General features: G+C 42.6%; 1 protein-coding gene across 7 annotated transcripts in view; it reads left to right on the top strand.

Annotated features, from left to right (window-relative positions):
• Positions 1–25173, top strand: part of Csgalnact1 (chondroitin sulfate N-acetylgalactosaminyltransferase 1) — a 315999-nt gene that overhangs the window by 213555 nt on the left and 77271 nt on the right. For all 7 annotated transcript variants that reach the window (XM_063234828.1, XM_063234830.1, XM_063234831.1 and 4 more), the window contains one exon: positions 12869–13761. In XM_063234828.1, coding sequence (XP_063090898.1) covers positions 13131–13761 — 631 coding nt within the window. In that variant the 5' untranslated portion in view covers positions 12869–13130. The remainder of the gene's footprint in view (positions 1–12868; positions 13762–25173) is intronic.

Below are 25173 nucleotides of genomic sequence, written 5' to 3'. Positions count from 1 at the left end.
ACTGGGCTCAGCCTTCCCCATCCTTGACCTTTTTAATCTCCAGGGACCCTGACTAGATCCATACCTCTGTGCAAATGGTAATTTGGGGAGAATTTCAAGTTCATAATAGTTTTCTTTTCTCTTGCTTCTGTCTTGTCTTTTTCCTTTTCTTTTTCTATTCCTTCATTCTCTTTTGTCTTTAATAACTTAACTTTTGGGAGATGGTAAAGAAACAACAGAATTACAGTCATCCCTCAGCATGCATGTGGCACTGGTTCTAGGATGCTGCCGGATATTCAGATCCACAGATGCTCATGTTCCTGACATAAAATAGCACAGTATTTCTATATAATGTATGCATATTCTCCTTTGTACTGTGAATCATAACTATATGAATGTAATGATAGTTGTTTGAATGCATTGTTTAGGGAACAAAGAAAATTTGAAAGCCTGCACAAGTTCAGTAGAGATCATTTTTCCAGTACTTTCAAACTATGATTCGTTGAATTCATGGATGTGGAATCAGTGAACAGGGACAAGTGGGTTTACATTTAAAGGGGATACTTTTTAGGGATACAATTTGTGGACAAGAGACTGGACCGCTTGAGCTTTGGACTGGCTCTGTTGCTTTGTATAAAAAAACAGAAGTATAAATAGTTCTTGGGGGTTAATTTGTCTCATCAATAAAACGATGTCAGTGTCACTCTTACCTTCGTTTTTCAGACATTGATTGAATTTATTAAGTTTGTCCTCTGCTGAATGCTGAGTATGTCCCATGAACTATCTCATTTATTTATCACAAGGACTCTATAGGTCAGACACTTCTGTGTCCCCGTGTTTGGGAGACAAAGGCCGAGAGAAATCAAATAATGCAGGACTCAATGGCCTGCCCCTAGAAATTGTGCTGCTGACCTGGAACTGTACTTCCAGGATAAAGGAGAACCAGGGCTGAGGTGTACTCAGTAGTTGAGTACTTGCCTAGATGTGTGAGGCTCTAGCTGGCTGCTGACCACACACACACACACACACACACACACACACACACACACACACACATCTTACATGCAAATTCTTTAGAGTCACAAATTGACGGGAAGTCCTGGTGAGTCTCAGGATTGGCAGAGCAGATGTTTGCTGGGACAGATAATTTGATGAATGATGGCAGAGGCTTCATGCCAGAGCCCTCCTTTCCCTCCTCTGCCTGTCATTCCTGCAGGTAGCACAGGCAGCATGCCCCAGACCAAACGTCCTTCTCCTAAGTCTCCCTCTGTATGTTGTCCTTTCAGTGACAGCTCCATTCACTGAGCCGTGTAACTAAAGCCTGAAGCCTGTTTTGGTGAATTCTCTCTTCTCATGTGATTGGTCTCTGGCTCACCTTTGCCTATGGGATAAACTGCGATTCCCTGCCATGATACAAGAGCCCTTTGCTATAAACCTCTCCTACACCACTGCCCTTTCATCTCCTTAAGCTTCTGTACCATTCCTTGGATAGACACCGTGCATTGCCCAGGTTCTCCCTGTGTCTCCATGTTTTCCCATTCCCTTGCACATCCCTGCTAAAGCCTGTGGTAAAGGATAGAGAAGGAGCATGGCAGAGGCATGAAGAGAGCAGGACAGAGGCTCACTGTCCCACTGGAAGCCCAGTTGTGCCATCCAGCTGCTGGGTCGTTTGTAAAGGAACTCAATCTTAACCCATCTCAATGTCCTTCTCTGCAACATGGCTATGTTATGAATAGCACCTGCTTCCTAGGAAGAAGCTCAGTTGGTCTAGCTGGGAAGGTGATGTTTACAGAAAGAGCATGCAGTGTTTAATGGTGATGCAGAAGTAATATATTGGTGGAACGCTAAATTGTATTTAACTCTAAAACAGACTTGGATCAAATAGTGTGCAAATAGAACAGCTTATAGTATATCAATGACAACTTTCTTTACAGGTATAATATGCTCTAAATTTTATAGCTAATACCTTAATAATCAGTTAACCACTTAGCAGGGTTAGCTGAGTACATAGATTAGCACCCACTTGATTATCAGGACTGACGCTAAGGCAGTGCTTACCAAGTGGCATAGACTAGTGCTAGAAATCTGCAATATTGGATTTTATTTTATCAAAAATAACAATTTCAGTTAGGCATAGTGGTGCACATCTGTTATGCCAGCACTGAAGCAGGAGGATTGCTGTGAGTTTGAGGCTGCCCTAGGCTACAAAGTGAGTTCAAGGCCAGTCTGAACTGTGTAGTGAAAATCATGTCTTAAAGACAGTAATAAATAAGTAAATAAAAAGAAAGAAAGAAAAATAGTTTCTCTTGAATTTATTTGTAATGGAGTTTCTCTATTAATTTTTTCTATTAGTTTTGGTTCTGTTTTCATACTGGGCCCAGAGAAGACAAATAATACAAAGAGAGGAGGTTTTTTAGCTTCCTGTTTGTTTGCTTTTTTCCAAATTATTCTGCACAACAATTCTGGTTGTATAATAACCACTTTCTAAAATAAAACCCTCATTTTTCTGCTGGTGTCAGCCTTGCACGTGGAAGGATAAGGAGGATGGGGAGCAGTTAGGATGATTACTGTGTCTGGACTACAAGTAGCTGGGTCTTAAAACCCCTCCCTGCAAACAGCCACCAAAACCCGATTTAGGACTCACTATATGGGCATTGCTCCCTTCATTTAGGATGCTTCAGGTTGCCTTCCTTTGGGGTATCCTGGTGGGGATGTGAGTCCATTGAGGTCACTCCAGTATCCTGGGGTCCAGGGGACTCCCCACTGTGCTGGGAAGTGTCTGACACTGGCAGTGGAAGGTCAGAATACCAAGCCTGGAGAAGGAGCAGAGCCCAGGCTTTAGGTTGCCCAGGTGGTTGAGACCACAGACTTCATTCCTTTGTCACCAGTTGCACCAAGCAAAGTCTCCTATTTGCAGGAACATGAGATGGGGACAAAGACACACCCCATGCACCCCTGACTTCCATCTCGAGGTCAAAGATGAGGTTTTCTTTTGCTAGTCTGGTGCTTGTAGGTTGTCTCTAGAGGGTGTCATCCTGTTTCTGGTCTTCCTGGCTGCGTGGACACTGGCTTCTCTGTTCTTTCTCTTTTGCCTTGCTTTGGGCCACTGCTTTCTACTTCACTCTTTTTGATGAAATCTATTCCTGCTGAGTAGCTCTGTCTGCTCTCTGAAATGTGAATCTGAGGAGACCTTCGTGGTGGTCTTCTAGAATTTGAGGACTGATCTCAGTGTGGACAAGTATGTTAGTCACTTTTCTCTCACTATAGCAGATATTTGGGACAACTAACAAAAAGAAAAGGTTAATTTTAGGTCAGTTGTGGAGGTTTCAGACCATGACCTTTAGGGCCTGTTGTGAGGCAGCGCATCATGGCAGAAGCAGGCAGCGGAGCAAAGCTGCTCGCCTTATGGCCAGGGGATGGAGAGGGCAGAGGAAGACAGGGAGCCAGGGTCTCACAGTCCTCTTCAAGGGCACACCCCAATGAGCTGAAGGTCTCCTCTTAACTCCATCTCTTACAGGTTCCACCAACTCTCAGGGTGCCAAGCTGAGGACCAAGCCTGTAATGCACAGGCCTTGGAGGATACATCAGATCCAACCCACTAAGCCCCAGATTCCTAGTCTTAAGGATGCGAATTTACAGCTCACCTTTAAAGATCTGATGAGGTACCAGTGAGACTGATGGCAATACCTGAGGGCCAGCTATGCTCTTGCTGTCCTGTATGGAGCCCCCTATAGGGTGACCCCAGAGAGTCCTGGGTCACTTACCTCAGACTGAGCATTTTGCCTTTTATCTGTTAGTGCACTGGGCTTTGTTCTGGGAGCTCTGTGTCTGGACAATGTTTCTAACCATTGACTGGTACACTGTAGAGGCTTTTCTCATTCTCCACTTCCCTTTTCCTCCCTAATAAGGGGCATGGATCTTGTTATTGGGAAGGCAAAAGCTCCTTTTTTCCTCTCTTCATTTGCACTGTCCGTGAAGTTGAGCCTGTTTCACCCAGGGGCCACACAGCAGCCCAGCGTGGTGTGTGTGATTCACAGTTCTGACCTCACCTTGCAGCGCGTGTTTACCACTCAGCAATCTGTTCGGTCGCCCTCTGCTTATTGCTCAGCTAGGAGGAACTTGGCTGCAAAGCGCTGCCCACTTTTAATTAGTCCCCTCCTTGTTAATTAACAGCATGCATTTCCCTGAAACCTTTGCAGGCTGACCTCAGGACTCCAGCTCTTCCAGGCTTTCCCAAGTCCCCTCCAGTCCAGGCTGTCTTTGGCTGCTGCATGGGAAGGTGCCAGTCTGACACATGGTGCTTGGGTATTGCCATGGGTATCTTGCTCTGTAGTGCTCTAGAAGAAAGAAAGGAGCTTACTTCTTGGCAGAAAAAACTCCTTAGAGATACCAACCATTGTTTTGACTGACCCAGAGATGTTCTCTGTTTTTCTTTTTAAATTAGAACATCTCCTAATTAATTAAAAATTTCACTAGCCAGGGTGGCTTTTATTTCTTTTATCTGTTAAGATAAAGAGATTTCTTAAACCTGATGTGTGTCTGTAAGCCCCGGCCTCTGCTCAGAAATACTCGGATGTCGCAGGGATATTATGTCCTGGCCCCAATTGTGGGGCAAGAGCAAGATTCCCAGGAAATAACTGAGATAGGAAGTATTGTGTCAAGATAGTAGGGGTTTTCATAGCCAATGACAGATGTGAAAATGCAAATCACAGCTGAACAGTGATGCATAACAATGACAGCTAGAGAAACAGCTTTCTGCCACATTGGAGAAGCCAGGAAGGCTCAAAAGTGAGAAGACTCGTGGTAAATTCAGAAACCAGGAAAATTGGCTAGGTTGGGTGCAGAATGAGAGGCCATCGTCAGCAAACTGTTGAAAGGTACAGCCTTGTAGGAGAAAGAAGGGCTTAGAGTCAGCTGGGGCTGGGTTTGGAGCTGGGTTTGGCTGCCTGCCAGCTGCACACCTTGGGAAAGTTACTTTATTGCTCTACGCCTCAATTTCCTTATCTTTCATGGGGATAATAAGACTGAGCTCATAGGATTGTTCTGTGGATTAAATGAGATAATGTTTATGAAATGCTCAGTCTGATACCTGACCCAAAACAATGCTCACTAAGTGCTTGTAATTATAAATACCAAGAAGGTGTAAGAAGGCTGGTTTTAAGGATTCTGATTTTGTAGTGCGGGGTGCCTCCTCCAACATTCAAGAGACCTACAGGAGCACAAGAGAGAGCGACTGGGAAGTCCCTCTGCAGGGCTTCAGCCACTGACTCAGCCCCACATCTGGGTGTAAGTCATCTTACTGCTGGGAAAAGGTTTTAAATTCTAACCATTACTTGAGCAATGACTTTTCATACCTCTGTCCTCTCTTGTACCCTCTGGGTTCTGCAGCTGCTGCTGTGCTGTGGAGGTGGTGAGGGGTGGGGCTGGAAGCGACAGGAAGACCCTGTATGTCTGGGGTTCTTTACCAAGAGTCACTAGCTAATTAAGAACCAAGAACTGACTCTGGGCTTTTCAGTGTGTGCTATCTTGATTCATCTGTGTTTCATTTTCTCATCAGCTGACCTCAATTTCTTTTTGTCATATTTCTCTTTTTCCTCCATCCAAATTGGGAAGACTCCAAATGATTCTCCCAGGGAACGAGCATGGAGGATACCATCTAGCTAGGAAATCCCTGGCTGCAAAGGAATCAGTCAGCACATGCCAGTCTAAGGGGAACCCCACAGAGCAGACCCTTGGCGTGTATCTTGCAGCTGAGTGGGAGTCCTCCTTAGTAAGCGGGTTGCGGAGACCTGGCAATGGTTGGGGACCCTGGATGGAAATAGTGGTCCCCTAAGTAGTGAAGAGCCATGTAGGAATCTGGCACTGGGGCCCTGGGTTCAACCACAGCAGGAGGTCCATCCTGTGGGAGCTTGCAGTGCAGTGAGGGGATCAGTGGCTGGAAACCTAAAGCAGTCCCCTAGTGACCAGTGTGGTGCATCAGTGCAAGAAAATATTATTTAAAAATATTTTTCATTTATTACTTTAAAGATATTGTTTTGTAAATATATAATACAACAATATTATAAATCTTGTCTATAAAAATGCATTTGCACTTCTAGTTCTTGTGTAACAGTTATATACTGTCTGAAACATGCTGTTTGTATTCAATAAGTTTGGAGCAGCTGATCTCAAGTGCTGGGACTGACAAGACAGCAATGCATGTACTAATAGATCCTTCTCTAAGCCACCGGTCCACACTAAACCACCTGGTGTCAGGGCCAGAGGAGGCCGGGGGGGGGGGGGGAGTCTGCAGCCATGGTGAAACTGACTACAAGTTCTAGCTTGATTGTTGACTTAGCCAGGGAAGCCACGTCCTCTCACTGGGATATGTCTTAAGCAGCTCCTAATGTATTCACAGTAGTACTGATCTTCTTCCCCCTCTGCCTCAACTTCTTCAACCAGTATCAGAAATACACTTGGGGGGTAAAGCACGTGGCAGGTGGAGTGATGCTAGCAACCCAAAGGAGCTCAGAAACCTGCATTCTGAAGAGAACTCTGACTCTGGAGAAGCCCTCACTGAAGTGAAATGGATGTGATGGCAGATTATGAGTTACTATGCTTATTTTCAGGTCGTTCTGAAAGCCAGCCCTAAGTTTTGTATGGGAGACACAGTATAGCAGTTACAAGGGTTGTCTCATTTCCTTTGAGAGAAGGCAGAGGCGTATGTGGGGCCGGGTGCAGCTGAACAGCATGTACTAAGAGTATGACCTGAGAGTTTAGCTCTTTCAGCTCTTGTAAGAGTTTATCTGTCTTCTGGTGAACTTTGCAATATTTTCCCCAGGACTGAGGCATTCTTTTCTGAAATGCGTATTTCTCCTCTCCTACGTCCCACATGCCTTATCCTTTAATATCCTTAAAATTCAGTAGCTGGTGTTTTGTCCAGGCAAGAGATGAGGAGGCCTACACTAGTGTGGTGGTGGAGGTGGAGACATGAAAATTGATCTGAGATATATTACAAAGTGACAGTATATTTACTTGATGACAAATCAAGGGCAAAAGATGGTGGAGCAGGACGACTTACGGATGGCTTCTGTGTGTCTTACCTGGCAGCTTAGTGAGGCAAGGTGCCTCTTACCACCACGAGGAAGCGAGGTGGCCCTGGCTAGTCACAGTTCTCAGTTATGTATCCTAATCTTGAGATAGCAATTTCAAAGCCATGCTCATTATTAGGTCCAGCCTTTTGATTGGGCTTTTCCTGAAACCAAATTACATTTTCGCTTGCGTTGTCAAGTCCTTGGCATTAGCAGCAGTAAATGCATTTTTGCACTATGAGCATTGCTCACAAGTAGCAGCTTGGAGGGTTGCCAGTTTGACTGTGGGCTGGAGCCAAAGATGGGTTTGGGTTCCAGTCCTGTAGCCTAAAGGACTTGTGGCATGAGGCAAGACACAGAACTTCTCTGAATATAGGTTTCCCAGACTGCGGTATGATTATATTAGCACAAGATGATTATATCATATAAGATAAGGAATATTAAAACAGTATAAAATGAAAAATACCATGTTGTCTAGGAAGTAGCATTTTATGTGACTCTGAAGTCTGTAACTCTGTGCACTACTTATCTATTTGTATGTCTCAGATGCCTTTAATGCAAGAGCTTAAAGCCCGTTTCCTGGGGGCTCAGACACAGAAATCCAAGAGTGGCTCAGCTAGGAAATCCCCACTTAACAGTTTTTACAAGCCACAGTCAGTCTGTTAGTTCTCAGTCATCTCTAGGCTTCTGTGGCTGCAGAATCCACTTCCAAGCTCACTCAGGTGGTTGTCGGCAGGCCTGCCTCAGTGGTCTGCTGCTCACAGGGGTCTCTCCATGGAACTGCTGACAGTATGACATCTCTCTGGGATGGGGTGGGCGTCAGACTAGGGCATGAGCTTCAGTCCATTGTCAAATAATCTTACACATGACGGAGTAGCATGTTATTGGTCACTTACAACAAGTCCCTGGTACATTTGGAGCAAACAGTGGTATGAAAAGCAGGAGACAAGATCACTGAGGGCATTTTGGAAGCTGGCTGCCACTTCTTGAATGTAGGAATTAAACTGAGGTAGAGGGAATTCTAAATGAAACCTTATGTTCCAATAAAGCTCACAGTGTTAACTTTTTATTCATTTTGGAGCGTGTTTGAAAACTCTCTGAATAAGAATCCTTGCATGATACTCTTAATACACACACACACACACACACACACACACACACACACACACACAGAGGACGATATGTTTATGCCTGAGATTTGACTTCAGTGTGCGTTCTGTAGGTACAGCTAATCCTTTCACTAAAGGTTCCTTTACTTCCTTGCTATCAAAGAGCTGCCTGTATGTGCCAAGGTGGAGCCAACTCACACAGTGGTGTGAGGGCTTCGGTCTACCACTTCCTGGACCAGGATACACTGCTTGTTTTTGTCCTTCACCAGCCTGCTTGGCTGTGCCAGGATACAGGGTGAATAAGTCTTGTAGAATTTATTGCCACTCCTTGGATGGTTTTATCACTTACAAGCCCTGTCCTTGTAGTATGTGCTGCCTGAAATGGGCTCACCATGAAGTCACCATTGCCTCTGCCTGCCACTGACCATGACAGCATGTCACCAGCAGGGCTTCTGCTGGAGTCTGTCATGATTGATGAGCTTCTTGTGGACATTCTGGCAGGCTGTCACAGCATGCAACTCTTGTGACCTAACTATTTGCTGAGACCTGTAGAATGAAATGCTTACAACCCTCCTAATAGCAATTTCTGTCATACTATTAGGCATTCTATTGTCCACTGACCACATCTAGGGTGAGGTGGAGCCTGAAGACCAAACTTAGATCTGTGTTGGTTTCAGCTTCTCAAGAGCTTCCACAGTGACTGTGGGTGAGCTATATGTATTAAAAAATATGAATGATTCATAACATTTATCTTAAGGTTTTTTATTTTTGAAATTTTACTTATTTGTGCTGTTCTTTTTAAACCATCCATCCATCACCTCACCCATCACCCATCCAATGGTAGGTGGGTACATGGTGTTAACACTTTATATTGTCAAATGGTTTATATTATCTGTTAACACTTTATATGTATTTTACTGTCTTGTTTGAGGTTCAGATTCGTTTTTTGAGAAAACCTGAGTTCCTCTACAAGTTTCTAAGCTTGCTGAGGTTGGAATCCATACTTGGTTTCCTTTTTTTCTGCTATAACTTCTTGTGAACACAAATGTTTAAGGCTTGTTTGTTATATGTCTGAATACAGACAGAATCCTAAACAGAGCCGATTGTGATTCTGACCCCTTACTGTCCCACTTCCATGTTATACTGAGGTCTGAGCACTTTCAGGATGTTCTCTGGTTGGGACAGGGTGTCAGGGTTTTTATCCAGCTTCCAGACGCAGTCTTGAGAATCCTGTTCCATTGCTTGACATAGGTCCGCATGTCCCTCAGATTCCGGCCTTAAATGCTCAGGAAAGAGTATGACTCCTGCATATATGCCAACCGAAAAGCTCCTAGGACAATTTCAACATTGGGATGATGGAACATGGTCCACACTGAGAACGCTTTTCCAGTGTGAGCTCTCGGTCCTACTTTAGTGAGCTCAGACTGGAAGAATAATAGAAAGCATTGCTCAGCTTTTGCCTTCATGGTGGACATAAAGATGTTTTCTCCCCAGACCTGGTAAGAATGGCAGTCAGTTAGCTGCTTTGCTGCATGCTGCCTTCTGTCTCATCTGTAAATCCATTGTTCCAGACTTGCTGCATCCCAGGACCATCCTTGGGGTTTGGCCAAGGATAGGAGAGTACTAGACAAAGCAGTCAGAAAGGGTAGACATTGGAAAATGTAAGTGGCAGGAAAATTGAAGAACAACTGAATTCCAAATTTTTTGCCATTAAAAATCCAAAGCATGGGGGCTGGGGCTTTAGCTCGGCGGCATAAGCACCTGCCTTGCAAGCAGGCAGTCGTGAGTTTGATCCCCGGTACTGATAAAAAATGAAAAAGACAAAAAAAAAAAAATCCAATAAATCTAAAGCATGAATCTCTCTTCTCCCAACTTGGTTACTGACCTCCTCTTACACTCTACTTCTTTCCTGTCCTCCAGCTACCCTAAGAGGCTGAGCTACTCTAACAGTCTGAGTGCCTTTTCTAAGTTTTTAAAATAGTAGCACAATGCGGGTGTGATCCCATAAAGCTATATTTTTACTGTCATCTGTAACTGGTAGTGGTGCTTAGTAATTATATGGTGTTCTCCTTCTGTAAGTCAGTAAACACTTTATACATGTTAACTCTAATGCTCCCAACCTCTGTGCCTAAACAAGGAAACTAGATTACATGGGGACTTCACAGCTCAGCTGCCGTGAGTCCAGTTATGTTCCATCAAAGTGTCTCCTCTGTGAAGGTGGCAGAGCTGGTAAAGTGACACCCACTCTCTAGAGCAACATTGTGCGCTGCCAAATAAGAAACTTGAGGTCTCCATGGAAGCAAGACCGAAAAGGATTAGCCTTTGCTGATTTCAGCAAGCAGATACAACTGTACCTTAGATTAACCTGTACCTTCTACATATGACTAGTAACTATATTTGATTATGGTCTGATGGATGCAAAGTTTGCTTCTGGCATGTATTATCTGCTCGTGATGCTCAAAAGGAAAAAAAAAGTCATCACTGCTTCTTTGGTAGCAGTTTTATGACTTTTTAAAAGTATTTTAAAACTTTACTCTTCCTAAATATGCGAGATTTACTTTTTTTCTCCAAATATTGAAATAGCAAGTAACTTTAAGTTTTCTCCTAGTGAATTTCAGAAGTGAAACTAGAGTTTGAAGATCCTTTTAGGAAAATACATTCTGCAGTTTTAAATTTCTTTAACCATAGCTTGAATATCATGGTTTTTGCTGTAATGATTTCAACCTATTATGCAAATAGAACAATTATTCCAATAAAAATGCTGTTTAAAAAATTACGTACATTAAGTTTCCATAGCATAACAAATTGTATTGAATAGTCCATTTTTATTTTTGTTTTTTTATTTGCTTATTTTATCTTTAATGACAACCTATTTAAAGCAGAAGCCTCTAAAATGGCAGAATAACTTGATAACATGTCTTCACTAGTAATTTAATACTTGCATATAATGAGTTCATCTGAGAGATTTCATTAAAAACAGCAAGGTGCCTGAACACCAAAGTGAGATGTTTTAATCACAGAATTATAGTAATTATACAAATCCCAAGATTTTCATCAGACAGAAAAGGCTTCCAGGGTTAAACATGCACTTTAAACTCAGCACTAATAACTGTGTATTATTCTAAATTATAGTAGAGAGACTTCTTGGGCCAAGAGAAATGCTAGATAAAATATTAGAAAGAAAATGTTTGTGTGTTGCATTTTTAAGGAAGATGGAAAAATAAACTGTTTTGGTAGTGGAGTGGTTTGGGTTAGCAGAACCTCTCCGGGGTAACAAAAGAGGACCTCCTGTGTGTGGGCACAGTTTACAGCAGGGGACATTCAGATCAAATCATTGAGCCTGAGGTTATCAACATGTCATCGGCATAGGAAGGATGACGGTGGCACCTGCCCGTCTCTCCTTCAGGGCTCCTGGAGGTGCTAAACTCACTGGGCTCCTCTCTCCTCACAGTAACTGAGACAGAACCTCAGACAGTGGCTTGATTATTTGCTCAAAATCTGGCATGAGTGAAGACTATCTAAATAATTTAGTCATCATGGGGTTTATTAAAAATGCCAAGTTTTCATCAAATGACAAAGCACATATACCCTCACGAGCTTGTTTATAAGAAAAGTGATTAAGAAAGATGCACTTTAAAAGGAATTAGGGAAATGTCCCCAAATTTAAAAAAATATTTAATCTGTTTTTATTTATTTTTGACTAAAATGAATAGAGGGGAGATGTAAAAGGAGGATTAAAAAGGAGAAAACACTCACCATGAATGCCTTGGAGAGGCTGTCTGTGGAAGAGGGAGGAAGATTCCCTGCAGAGAATGGAGAAGGCCAATCCTGCTGGCTGCTCATGTCACAGGGACTTGGGGTTGGGGTACGGAGTGTGTGATCTGCTTGAGAATTACTATTGAACAGTCAAGACAGCTAGAACAGAAGAGCGCTGAGGGTTTGAGGCTCTCTCTTTTTCCTCCAACCCCACCCTTTTTCATGGTGAACTAACCTTTCCAGTCTGCAGACAGAATTGGAGAGTTCAGGGGAACAGCTCTGTCTCATCCTTTCTGAGTGTGTTGCTATTCAGATTTATTGCTTACAGATTTGAACCTCCTCTGGGTGCTTCCGCATGTGGGCATCTGAAAGCTCAGGTCCTCTCTGACTGCTGTCAGGACTGTTCTGAATGAGGGTTCCCAGACTGACTCAGGGACCTGACTGTATCCTACTCCCTGCCTGGGTAACAGTCCCCTGCCTGCATTCAAATTGTCCCCCTACTTCTTGGTATTAGAGATCAAACCCAGGATCTTCACACTAAGCCTTGTCTGCAGCCCTGTAAATATATTTTCCTTTTACATTGCCCAGGACATTGGCTTCAACTTGTGATCCTCCTCCTTCAGCCTCCCAGAATTACTTTTCCATTTTAAATCATTAAGCTGTATGTCATTGTGGAGAATTTACAAGATATATATAAAAAAAAGAGGGAAACAGAAAAATTACAATCTTCCTACCCAGAGAGAATTATTCACATTTGGAGTTATTTCTCTTCCATCTTTTGTGTCCATGTTTTGTACATGCATGACACAGCAGATGTATATAAGAGTTCTGATTTGCATTTACCAATATTTAGTTGTCTTTCCCAAGCACTTTATATAATAGCAGAGAAAGGTCAGACTGTGGCTTGCATAATGAGGGAAGGTGTTAAGTGTTCTGTCCTTTGTGTCTTCCCAGGTCACCCCTTGTCTGCAGCAAGTTGGAACGCTATGATGGGATTGGATGGGAGAGCTTGGAGGTTCTGTCTAACCGACTACTTTTGCCTGGAAGATCCTCCTTTAGGAGAGTTGTCTCCCGTAGTGCTGGACTCCATGGAGCAAATGGATAAGCACAGCTTGGGCTCCCCCAGACGCACGCTTCCTGCAGTCTAGTCCCGGAAGCCCTATCGGGGGACCCGGGCTCTGGGATGCAGCGTGCAGGACGCATGGCCTTGCCCTGAATGACGATGGTCCGCCGCGGGCTGCTGGGGTGGATTTCTCGGGTAGTGGTCCTTCTCGTGCTGCTCTGCTGCGCCGTTTCTGTCCTCTACATGCTGGCCTGCACCCCCAAAGGTGACGAGGAGCAGCTAGGACTACCCAGGGCCAATGGCCCCACGGGGAAAGAGGGCTACCAGGCCGCGCTGCAGGAACGCGAGGAGCAGCACCGCAACTATGTCAGCAGTCTCAAGCGGCAGATTGCGCAGCTCAAGGAGGAGCTGCAGGGGCGCAGCGAGCAGCTGCGGGGTGCTCAAGACCTGGCCAGCGAGGCGGCAGCAGGCCGGGGCCCTGCACCCAAAGCCCAAGCACAAACCGATCTGCTGGCCTTCCTGCGTGCTCAGGTGGACAAGGCCGAGGTGCACACAGGGGTCAAGCTGGCCACCGAATATGCCGCGGTCCCCTTCGACAGCTTCACCCTGCAGAAGGTGTACCAGCTGGAGACTGGCCTGACGCGCCACCCCGAGGAGAAGCCGGTGAGGAAAGACAAGCGTGACGAGCTGGTGGAAGCCATTGAGTTGGCTCTGGAGAGCTTGAACAACCCCTCAGAGAGCAGCCCAAACCAGCGTCTGTACACAGCCTCGGACTTCATAGAAGGTTGGCACCTTCGGGATCTGGAGGGGTTGGGGGAGTCAGAGAAATTTTCAGCTACATGAATCCATCACATGGATCTGGCATGGCTCAGGGACACCTTTTATGTGAGCAACACCTAAAGCATGGATTTTTATTTTTCAGAAACATCTGTTTCCTCTTACTTTCTCGTGGAAACCATAGTCACTGAGTACATGATGTCATGGCTCTTGGCTGGAGGTAGCATTGCTTGCTTTCATTTCTACAGGATTAAAATATAAACCTCAAACTTGGAAATCCAAATAGACTATGTGTGATAGGCAGTGTTCATTGTATCCCTTCTCACAGGTGCTTCTAGGAGTTGGGCTTTGGTTTCAGGACCACAGTCAAGCAAGGTGCATATGTGTATCTATATGAGGAACTTATGTTAACTGAGTGTTTTTCCTCCGAAGGAGCCCAGTAGGAGCTGAGGAAAGGGTCGTGTGAATAGGTAAATACCTGAAGGTGCTTGCTTGGGTTGCAAGTAGCAGAGCCGGGATTCAAACCCCAGAAGTCTCAATTTAGAGCGCCTGTCCTGAACTATCACGCAATACTGCACAGAAGGACAAGCCACGGGAAATGGAGATGGATGGGTCAGCTTTGTTCACGGGCAGAAGGCATCCTCCTCTTAATTCGTGTTTGTGTCTCCTTCTAGAGGATAATACCTGTCTCCAGTTTCCTGAAAGCTTGTTAGTATCTTTTGATTAGTTTACACATTATTACTGCTTCAGAAATCTACCAGTGGGAGAAGTGATGCCTTCAGGAGTTTTCTGCCCATTTCTGGATAAAACCTCCTTCACTGGTGATATGTCACCAGACATATCACTATGTCCATCCAGCCCAATTCCCTCTTTTGTTATTAAGCCAAATTGTGGGCCTACAGGCAAGCCAGACTCTCTTTATAGAGAAAACTCTGCTGCTGTTATTTATGCCTGTTTCCTGCCTTAAGACTTTTTCCACTTTACATGTTTCTACCATAAATTCATGCAGTTTTAATGTAGCATCATTTTTTTAAAATACTGAGACCCAGGTTAAAGAAATTCTTTACAAGATCAGTCTTTTAGTGTGAGGTTTTTCTTCTTTACTCAATTATGCATAATATGAAAAAATACCTAGAACCTTCAGCTGCTGTCCAGTGTAATAATAATCATATGGTGAGCACACTCAGTAAGTTCAAAATATAATAAAGATTCAGGATCACATTGTGTAGTGCTTTGCAGTGTATGGGGCATTTCCACATGTGTTATGTTACTAGCTGATCTCCAAGAAAAATCATTAAGCATCATGTTAGAAAAATAGTGATTGCCACCATCCCTGGAGTATAGAGCTGCCCACATACAAAGTGATTTCAAAGGAACTTAATTACCAATCAATGCCTGCAGTTTGTAGTGTTTGCCCTGGTGATTTTCAGTCTGCTTTCACGTTTTAAATTTCTTGTCTGCTTTTCTGCATACAGGGCATGTAAAGCCTGTCCTTCTTGATCAGCAGTGACACCTGCCTTTTGTCACTGAGTCTATTAGCTCTGAGATCTGGCCTTCTGTTAGAGATGGCTGTCATCAAAGCTGTCCAATCTTGCTTTCATAGCTGATATTGCAAGATAGTTAAATCAGATAGTTAAACATATATCTTCCAAATTTGATGAGAGACTAATCAATTGTTTTCATATGAATAAATAAAAGCAAAACACTTCAAGTATATTTTTGCAGGTTTGATAATTATAAGCAGAAGAGGTTATTTACTTTTATAAGTGCCTATCCATAGCAAAAGATTATGTAAGGAGTCTTCTATATTCACAGGAAGCATGGTACAATGGACCCTTAACTTACAAACTCAGTTTGCTTACAAGAGCTGATTGTAACTCAAGGTGGTTATAAATCAAGACTATTTCTCCCATAAGGAATAATGGAAATACCCATAATGCATTCCAAACCTCCCAAAGTGCTCCATAAGTAACCTTTTCATAATAAGAAAAGCACTATATAATGTGCATAATTTCAATAACTTTCCTGATGTATTCACAAAGTTATAAAATGTGCCTCGTTTGCCAGAAACAACAATTTCACACGGTTCCCACCATTCAAGTTGACATCTTTGGCTTGCAGAAAGAAGGGGCGTGAAATGGAAGGTGGTTATTGTTTGGAAAGAGAATCTCTTTCCATAAGACATCAGGAATCTGGCTGTCTCCTTGATCCTTTCTCTCCTTGGCAGAAATTGTAGCCTACTAGGACCTGCTTCTAGCTCAGTAGGTCTTAACCTTTTCAGAACTAAAAACTGGTTTTTAGTTCTGTTTAGTTCTGTTTCTGTCTTTTCTTTAACATTGTTCTGTAGTATGTCATGACATTGTCATTAAGCAATGAACACAACAACTGGATTTTTCGCTGTCTGGGTGAGTCTTCACTACAATGTTTGCAGCTCTGTCCATTATTTCTAGATTTCTTTTATTTCAGAAGAAGAACTTTGCTGAACTGGTTGTTGATACTCCCCATCCTCTTCGGACAGCTCCTCAGCTGCCATTCTATGTTTCTCATCCAGAAGTTGCTGAAATTTCTTTGTAGACAGCTCCTGAGTGTTCCTCCACCAGTTCCCTAGCATCACCACTGTCTACCTCAAACCTGCAGACTCTGCTGTCCTGATAGTGTCATAACCACAGGCTCGGTTGAAGGCCCAGGCTCCTCTACAGAGCCTTCAAAGTCTCCCTCCCGTATAATTTTAGGTCACACTTTCTTCCAGGCAGATCTTGGTGTCCTTAGAGAAACATTGGCCCAAGATTTCTCAATCAACCCCACACAGGAAAGGATGTTGTAATGTTTTCCCAGAACTCTGTGAGGGTTAATCTGTATCTGAGACTATCTGGAAGGATTTCAGGAACAGTTTCTAGGTGGATAGCTTCTTAAATCAGCTATTACTTGCTGGTTCATAGGCTGCAATAGAGGAGTGGTATTAGGTGGGAGGAACTCTACTGAGAGCCATAGGAATTTTGCAGCCAATTCTTCTTCCAAATCTCGTGGATAAGCAGGAGCATTATCCATGATGAGGAGAGCCTTCAATGGCAAACCTTTGTCCTCTGGATATTTCTTAAAAAGCTTCCCTGACTCACTGAAGAAAAAGCATTCTTGTTACCTTGGCTTTTGTGTTAGATCTCCATGTGACCCTTAGGCTATTCTGTTTTATGTTTTCTGAACACTCTTGGGGTCTCAGAGTGATAAAGCCAAGGAAGGCTTTATCTTGAGGTCACTACTCACATTGGCACACAGCCATAAGGTTAGCCCATCCTTCATAGGCTTGTGACCTGACATTTTCTTCTCTTCCTGGATAATGTATGTTCTCTTGGGCATTTTCTTCCAGAAAAGCCCAGTTTATCATAGTTGAAAACTTGATGAGAGCAAAAACCATTTCTTAGGTCATCGTTTCAAACTGGTTTATGTAATTTTCCAGAGCTATTTTATCAGCACTGGCTGCTTCACCATGCCTGGTTATGCTATGAACCCCAGTTCTTGCTTTAAAATAGTGAAACCACCCTTTACCAGCACGAACTGTTTCACTAACATCTCTTATTGATACATTATCCTTTATACACTCTTTATTTATAGCCCTAGCTTTTGCACAAATTATAGACTTCCATAGGCTGTAACCTGCCATCTGCCTTTCATTTATCCACACAGTTCATTAACCTTCCTATGTCATCTAACACTGTGGGTCATGACTTACTAATTTGAGTAACACCTTTAGCAACACTAGCTTCCTTATACAAATCTTTTCTCGGTAAAATTTTTGAGATGGTGGATTTTGATGTGCTGAACATATTAGTAAGACCAGTCACAGGAACGCCACTCTCAAATTTCTGCACAATTTTCTTCTTCTTTTGATTGTGATTGTTTTCTTTACTTCCCTTCCTTCTTTAGATTGTTTTCTAGCTCTGGGGGGGCATTTTGATAGTAATTTTAGCTATTATATAAACCACTGACTGAAATCACTTTCACAAGCACACGCATCCAGGCTCTGGCTGACATTTCCATACACTTATACACACTTTTCTGTCATCACAAGTATTTATTTACAACCATACAAGTGGACGGCATTCAGGTTTAAACTCAAGGATTTGTTCATAAATCAAACCTAAAATTCTGGTTGTGATCCAGATTGTCCATAGGTGAGGCTGGTTGCTAACTCGAGGGTCTGCTGTAGTTGAAAAATTCTGTCAGAGAAAACTGCAGGGAGACAGAATTAATTAGATATAAGAAGTAACTTTCAGAAATAGTTATGTTTCAGGTCAAGTGGTATTCCTGTCACTCACTGCAATAATTCTGTCATCTTCTAGAGAACCATTTGACCAGAAAGTTACATTTCTTACCTCAGAGAGGTGACCAGAATAAATTATTCTTGAGGACCTGTTCAGCCTGGCCTCACAGTTTTATCTACACTTAATTAAGGAGAAAGAAAGGAATGGAAAAGGTCTAAGTTGACAACTGTCTTCTATAATGAGTTAGCACAAATGATAAGGACTTTAAAATGATGAATTATATATTTCACCTGTTTATACTTCCAAACATACTCTTGGAGAGAATGGTTTTGTATAAAAGCTGTCCATAGTCCAAAAGGCAGCACAATTTGGCAAAAGTCCATGGGATTAGATTTTGGATTAGAAGTGGTAGTGTTCCACATTACTCAGATTATTCAAAGTGAAGCAAGCAAATTTGCTAAACCCTGAACTAGTATGCTCAAAAGCAGTATTCTTTGTATTTAGAGAAATAATAAGCTGAGGGTTACCACTGCAACTTATTGGTGGGGTACTTGTTTAGCATGGATGAGGCTCTGGGTTCAAACTCCAGCACCCCACAGAAAAGAAAACGAACAAAAAGTATAATAAATGTTCTTCAGATGCTTCCAGGTAGGATGCTTCCGGATGAGAGATAGCTGTGAGGTAGGTGGCATGAGGATGTATGCAAGAGGCACTGTGTGACTTTGACAAAGACTCTAAAGATAGGAGCTTCCTTCTTAACAGGACTTGATGGGCATGGCCCCTGCAGTACATCCCAGCCCCAATCTCTGAGCCCATTTTATCTCAAAACATTTTTTTCAGACCACTATCTCTGAGGATCCTCTACCCTTCTCTCCTGGGTAACCCAGGACAAGCCTGATTTCAGACAGATTACTCGGAAGATGTGGTCTGGCATTAGTGACTCTACAGTCAATACAGCTTGTAGAGAGAGAAGGTCACACTTATGCCTCATAATTTGTTATCTGTATGATTCTGAAACCGAGGGAAACACTGTTTACTTCCTTTCCCTTTTCTACCGATGTTCTGTTGGCTCTGATCTTTGGGTTGGGTCAGAGTACCAATTTTTAATGACATCTGGGGAAAGAACTGAGGGGAGATCAGTCCTCTGGATCAAGTCTTCTACCTCAGGATGCTGCAGTGTTTCTCTCCTTGAGTAAATAGATAGTTGCTTTCTCTGGGTCTGTGGTCTAGTTACTCCATCAGTATAGGATAAACACTTGAGAACTGAAATCTGAGTGGCACATCATTTGGCTCTGATGTCAGTTATTCAATGAAGTATTTGGATGTGAGTTTGATATCATTTCATGAAACTAATTTTCAGAATCATTCCTCTTTTGTAAACCAAACCTCTGGCAGCAGGACCTCTCTGTGAACCCTTAGTGGCTGCTGTCTCTGTGAGATCGCTGTCACCAGTCTGTGCAGCTCACCCTCCTCCACCTCCTGAAGGGTGAGAAGTATGATGAGAGGGGTCAGATGTAAATGACGCCTTTTTGGGATGAGATAGAGTCAAGCTATGATCTGCAAGAAAGTGAAGGTTTTGAGGGTGCTATTGTTGGAGTGTGTCCCCTGCAGACTTCTGGTGTTGCCAGTGTGACAGTGTCAGGGGAATGGGTCTTTAAGAGGTGACTAGGCCATGAGGACTCCGCCCTCATGAGTGGGATTACAGCCTTTATAAAAGAGACTTTGTGGAGCCTAATTTACCATTCTGCCTTGTGCCATGTGAGGACACAGCGCTCGTGTCCTCTGACAATTCAGGCTTCAACAGAGGACCAAACCTACCAGTGCCTTGGTCTTGAAGCTCCCAATGAGGAAATAGATTTCTGTTCTTTGCAGATTACTCAGTTTTTTATTGTAGCACCACCAAATGGATCAAGAAAGAGGATACCCTAAGTTGTGTTTTAAAACAAGGGCCTATGGAGACAGCATAAAAATTTGTAGCAAGCAGCACAGTTGGCCCCAGCCTCTTGTACTCTGCAACTGAAGCCTCTTGAAAATACTGAGTTTTGGACTTCTGTTGTTTGTCTGGTGCCAAGTGACCTTTAAGGGACATTCTGTAACCACTTAGCTCAAGCTTCTCCAAACAAGTCCAGGACTAGACTTGAGCAATTCACTGGGTAGTGATGTGGCAGGGACCACAGTAGACAGGGTGAGGATCCTTTTCTCACTGTGCATTTCAGTGATGCTTCTCTTTGTCAGTCACTCAGAGACACGGGATGGAAATGGTATGACAGATAATCCAAGACACTCTGGCCATTGAAGGGACCTGGGGGTCTTGGTGTGAAATGAAGGAGAATAGGGGTTCTGCACAGTGAGTGAGCATCTGTGTTTAGGGTGCATTGCAGGAAGACTGTCAGGCAGGTAGGACAGAAAAGGATGTTAGGTCCTGAGTTAGGCTTCAGAATCCCTGACCATTGTCACCTGAGAAGTGAGGGTGACAGAACTTGAGGCAGTCCTGTCGGGAGGACCATGTCAGCTTGCCATTGAGTTCTGATCAGGCATGGTGATATTAGGCTTTTGTTACTTCACCTGCTCCTCTATCGTACTACCACTCCTCTTCTGTTCACTGATGATTTTATGTTCCTGCAACGAGGGGAAAATGCCTCTGATTCTGAATCTAGAGATCAGAGGCTTGCATCCAAATAAGTGGCTTCAGGCTACACTGTGCAGAGTGCATTGTTCCTGTACTGATGGTGAGAAAGAATCCCAGCCTTAGAGTAATACCAGGATAAGCAAGAACCCAATCCCCAGGCCTTCTAGCAGTCTCTGCAACCAGGAGAACTTTACCAGGATTGATGCTGTTATTGCAGAATATTTTAAAGTTTTTGATAATTTTTATAAAGGGTTCCACATTTTCATTTTCTTCTGGGCCTGGTAGTCCTATCTCCAAGCTTGAGAGGACAGGAGAGTGCACTAAAAAGAAAGGACAGTGGATTTAAAAGATAGACTGTACATTCTGTCACGTTTGCTCCAAAGAGCCCTTTTATCACACTTGCAGTGGGCACCTGATGCTCAAACTGCTGCTGCATCGTAGAGATTGCAGTTGTCAGAGATGGTGATTGCTGTGACTTTCTCTAGCTGATTGCATGCCTGTGCCCAAGGCACTATTTCTAACATTTTTCAGGCATACTCTTATTTAATTTTGTCTTTGCCAGTGAGGTTGATGCTCATGTTATCTCCATTTTGTCAATATGTAATTTGAAGTTCAAAGATGTTAAGTCACATCTGTACAGTTGCCCAGGTGGGGACTGACAGGACCAAGATTCTAGCACCTGTGTCTTCTCTAGTTCTTAGAAATCAGACCTGACTCTGACTGCTCTTATGCTCTGAAGGCTTTTGACCAAATCCTTTTATCTTGTCCCAAGATGATGCAGAAGAATCTGTTTAAGAACACACCCAAGGCATGTGAACAACTTTGGGAGAAGTCTCCCACTGGAAAATTAAATGACCTTACTTCAGAGCAAGTTTTGATTGGAAAAGAAGGAAAAATATAAGATCCTGAGGGGATACAAACAAGGAGCTTTAAGAGGAAGATGCTGAAGACAAATTATTTAACTTAACCAATGGGATAATATGTTACATTGCATCAGTCAGTTTTTTGTGGCTATAACATAATGCCACAGACTAGGTAACTTGTTGAATAGAAGCTTATTTAGTTTAATGTTCTGGATGCCTGAAAGCCAAAGAGCATGATAGGAACACCTGGGGAGGCCTCCATATGTCATCATATAACATGGAGGAAGGCAGAAGGGCAAGTGAGCATGTGCTAGATAGAAAATTGGGCGGAACTACTCGTTTGGATCAGAACGCCACTCCCACCATAATGCCATTAACTCTCTCGATTTAATCACCTGTTAGGTCCCATTGCTTAATTCTGTTACAGTGGCAATTAAATTTCCACGTGAGTTTTGAGGGGAAATTCAAACCTTAGCAAGGTTGTCGATGGGCCATTATCATGAAAATATTTATATGTACTGCTCAAACTCTGACATTCTTTCAGAAGCTTGCAGCATGATGGAGAAAGTAAAGGGACTTAAAAGAATCTGGAGAAAATAATGAATCCAAAATACCTCATTGAGTGCTCTTAAAGAGCTGCCAAGCATGCTTAACCAGCTCCTTAAATTTCTGTCATTCTCCAGATGTAAAACTTTATATACATTTCAAATTTTACATAAACCCACATGCAGACAGTTTTGAAGGTCTCTGTGCTCGAATCTCAGTTTCCCTTCTGAGCTTCAGTCCCGTTGCCCCTTCCCGCCCTGCTCCTGTCAGTGAGGGGTTACTCTTTCCTACAGCGCCCAGACGTTCCCCTTAGCACTTTGCCTCAGTGAGAAGCCCAGCTCTCTGTGTATCGTTTTACATTCTCTTCTCCAAAATCTTTTCTACTTCTTCCAACTTGAACCTCTCTTTCATCCTTTCCAAAGTAGTGTCTTGTGCTTGAGGCCACTTTGCAGTTTTCCATCTAGTCTCATAGCCCTTCATTCAAGTTTAACCAGTCTACCAACAGCTTCTTGCAACAGTAATTGAAAAGCTGACTTTCCCTATTCATTGATTACACAGCAATCTTTGCATTCTATATTTTGCCATTTTGGAACTGATCCAAATGTAACTTCCCCAAGGTCCTGCTGCTGGTGAATAGTGGGGCCTGGTCCCCTGGCCTTCTTGGTGCCCCTTTTATGCAGTACCCTTCTAGAGAGGAGTTCACATCTTGTAATACTTTCTGCTTCCATATCCCACTGTACACATGGCACTAGATAGATAGACAGATTGCTGTGCAGGGCTGTCCCAAGCAAGACAGGCTCATTGAAAGTGATGGCGTCCTCATCCACCTTGTTCACTCGATCTGGAGCTATGTGACTTCTTTTTCCCAAAGTCAAAATGACCGTGAAAGATCAATGCTTTAAATTGATCCTGAATATTGAGGCAGCATGAAAATATAAGTAAAGAGACTCACAGAAGAAGTCTTCCAGAACAATGGGAGAAATGCGTTTAAAGCCAAGGGGCAGTATTTTGAGCAGGATTAGTAACAATGTGTCTTTTGCTATAAATAAAAAAATTGAGCATTCACTGTATTTTTCAATCACAGTTCATAAATTAATTGGATGGGAAGATATTTTGCACTAATGTAATGCCACAAATACTGCTTAGGTTCCAGGATGGACCACAAATCTGAAATAAATCAAAACTCAAATACTGCGTGTTGGATATATGGGAATATAAGGGTAGCTTTCTTAGAAAAATATTTTCTTTTTCTGTTCTAGGCACCAGTTGTTCATTCTCAACATAGTCGCTAGTAGTGAAAGCACTTTTAGCAAACTTTTAATTTTGAAATAATTTTAGAATTATAAAAGAGTTGCAAAAATAGCATCGAGAGTCTTTGTGTACCCTTCACTCACCTTCCTCCAGTGTTAATATTTTATTTCATCGTGGTAAAATAATCAAAAGTAGGAAAATATCACTGGTATCATTGTCTCTTCTTATTTGTGTTTTTCCTTTGTACAGTTTAGTCATCAACAGTCAGCCATAGTTGGAAAACACTAAATGAAAGTATTAAATGAAAAACTCCAGAGAAAAAGATTCATAAGTTTTAAAGCTTTAATTCGTAAGTTTTACTACAGTATATTATTATTGTTTGGTTTTACTTTTAATCTCTTTTGTGCCTATTTATAAATTGAACTTTATCTTAAGCATGTGCATAGACATAGGAAAAAGTAGTCTGCCTGGGGCTTGGGGTTGTGCATGGCAGTCTGAAGATGTATCCTCCCAGACAGGAAGGAGCTTCTTTACAGTGCTGTTAACTGAGTTAGCTTACGTTTGGTTTGTTACTGTTTCTTCTAGATCACTTTAGTGCCTGTAACTCGCTTTCATAAATCCTGTGACAGTATTTCTTCAGAAAACTTCTTCTGCCCTGTTTCTTCTCTCGTCCTCGAAATTCCAGTTATATGTATGTCACGCTCTTTCAGAGTGTGTCTCAGCTCTAGCATGTCTTGCTTCTTTTACTTTTGATTTTCTGTGTATTTCAGTTTGGATAATTTTTATTGACTACTGCCTATGCACTGTGTCCTCGATAGACTTACTCAGCCAATTAAAAGGCAGTATTCATCACTGTTACTGTATTTTGCACTTCTGGAATTTCTACTTCATACGGTTTCCATCTCTTTGCTGAAGTAACCCATCTGACCATACATGTTGTCAACTCTACCCATTTGCATCTTTAATTTAATTTACCTACTTATTTTAAATTCCTTAGCCCATAGTTCTAGCACTTGTGTTACAGCTGAGTCTAGTTCTGATGATTCCTTTGTGTTTTTAAAAAGTTTCTTGCCCTTCTGTGCCTTCTAATGTTTTTTAAAGCCATACATTTTGTATAGACAGAAATAACTGAAATAAATACTTTATACTTGGAAATGGCATTTCCTTTTCCCAGCTTCCTAGTGTGCATGAGAGAGACAGCAGGGACGAGGAGGGTGATTTCATCTACAGATGCTCCTTGACATACAATGTGGTTACGTCCTACCAGTGCATCATAAATTGAAAGTATTCTAAGTAGAAATTTAATAGATAATAAATAATAAGAACACCATATCTTGTTGTAGCCTACCTTAAATATGTTCAAAACACATTTGAGCAAAATCATCTAAGACAAACTTGTGTTATAATGAAGCATTGACTAGCTCATGTAATGTATCCAGTAGTGGATTGAAGTGAAAACCTGGATGCTGTATGAACATGCCTTCGTACACTGATAAGGTTAAAAAAAAGTAAATTGAATTTATGCTTGGTAAGTCAGGGACTCTCTTAGGAGCTGGGCAGGGTCTGAGATTTGTTGTTGCTATGGTTACCCCTCTTTAGCCACAAGCTTCAGATTCTCTTAGTGATACCTTGGGTTTAGGGTGGAAGTTATTTTGCCTGAACACTGTTCAGCCCTGCCGTGTAGGTCTTCCCTTTGCTCTGTATCTCAGAGAAGATCTGTGTGTACCTTTCTTCTGTGCACCATTCTGCTGTCAAAACAATAAAACAAAACTAAAGAGAAAAGCCCAGCAACATTCTGCTGTGACGTGTTACGCAAAGCTTTTTAGTTTAGGTGTGGAAAGTGGTCTGATACTCTGATTAAATCTCAGTCT

This window comes from Cavia porcellus, unplaced genomic scaffold, assembly GCF_034190915.1.
Source record: "Cavia porcellus strain 051 isolate PalLab524CR breed Dunkin Hartley unplaced genomic scaffold, mCavPor4.1 scaffold_24, whole genome shotgun sequence".
Lineage (NCBI taxonomy): Eukaryota > Metazoa > Chordata > Mammalia > Rodentia > Caviidae > Cavia > Cavia porcellus.
The sequence above is the reverse complement of the archived record's forward strand: the minus strand, read 5'-3'. Positions and strand labels throughout refer to the sequence as shown.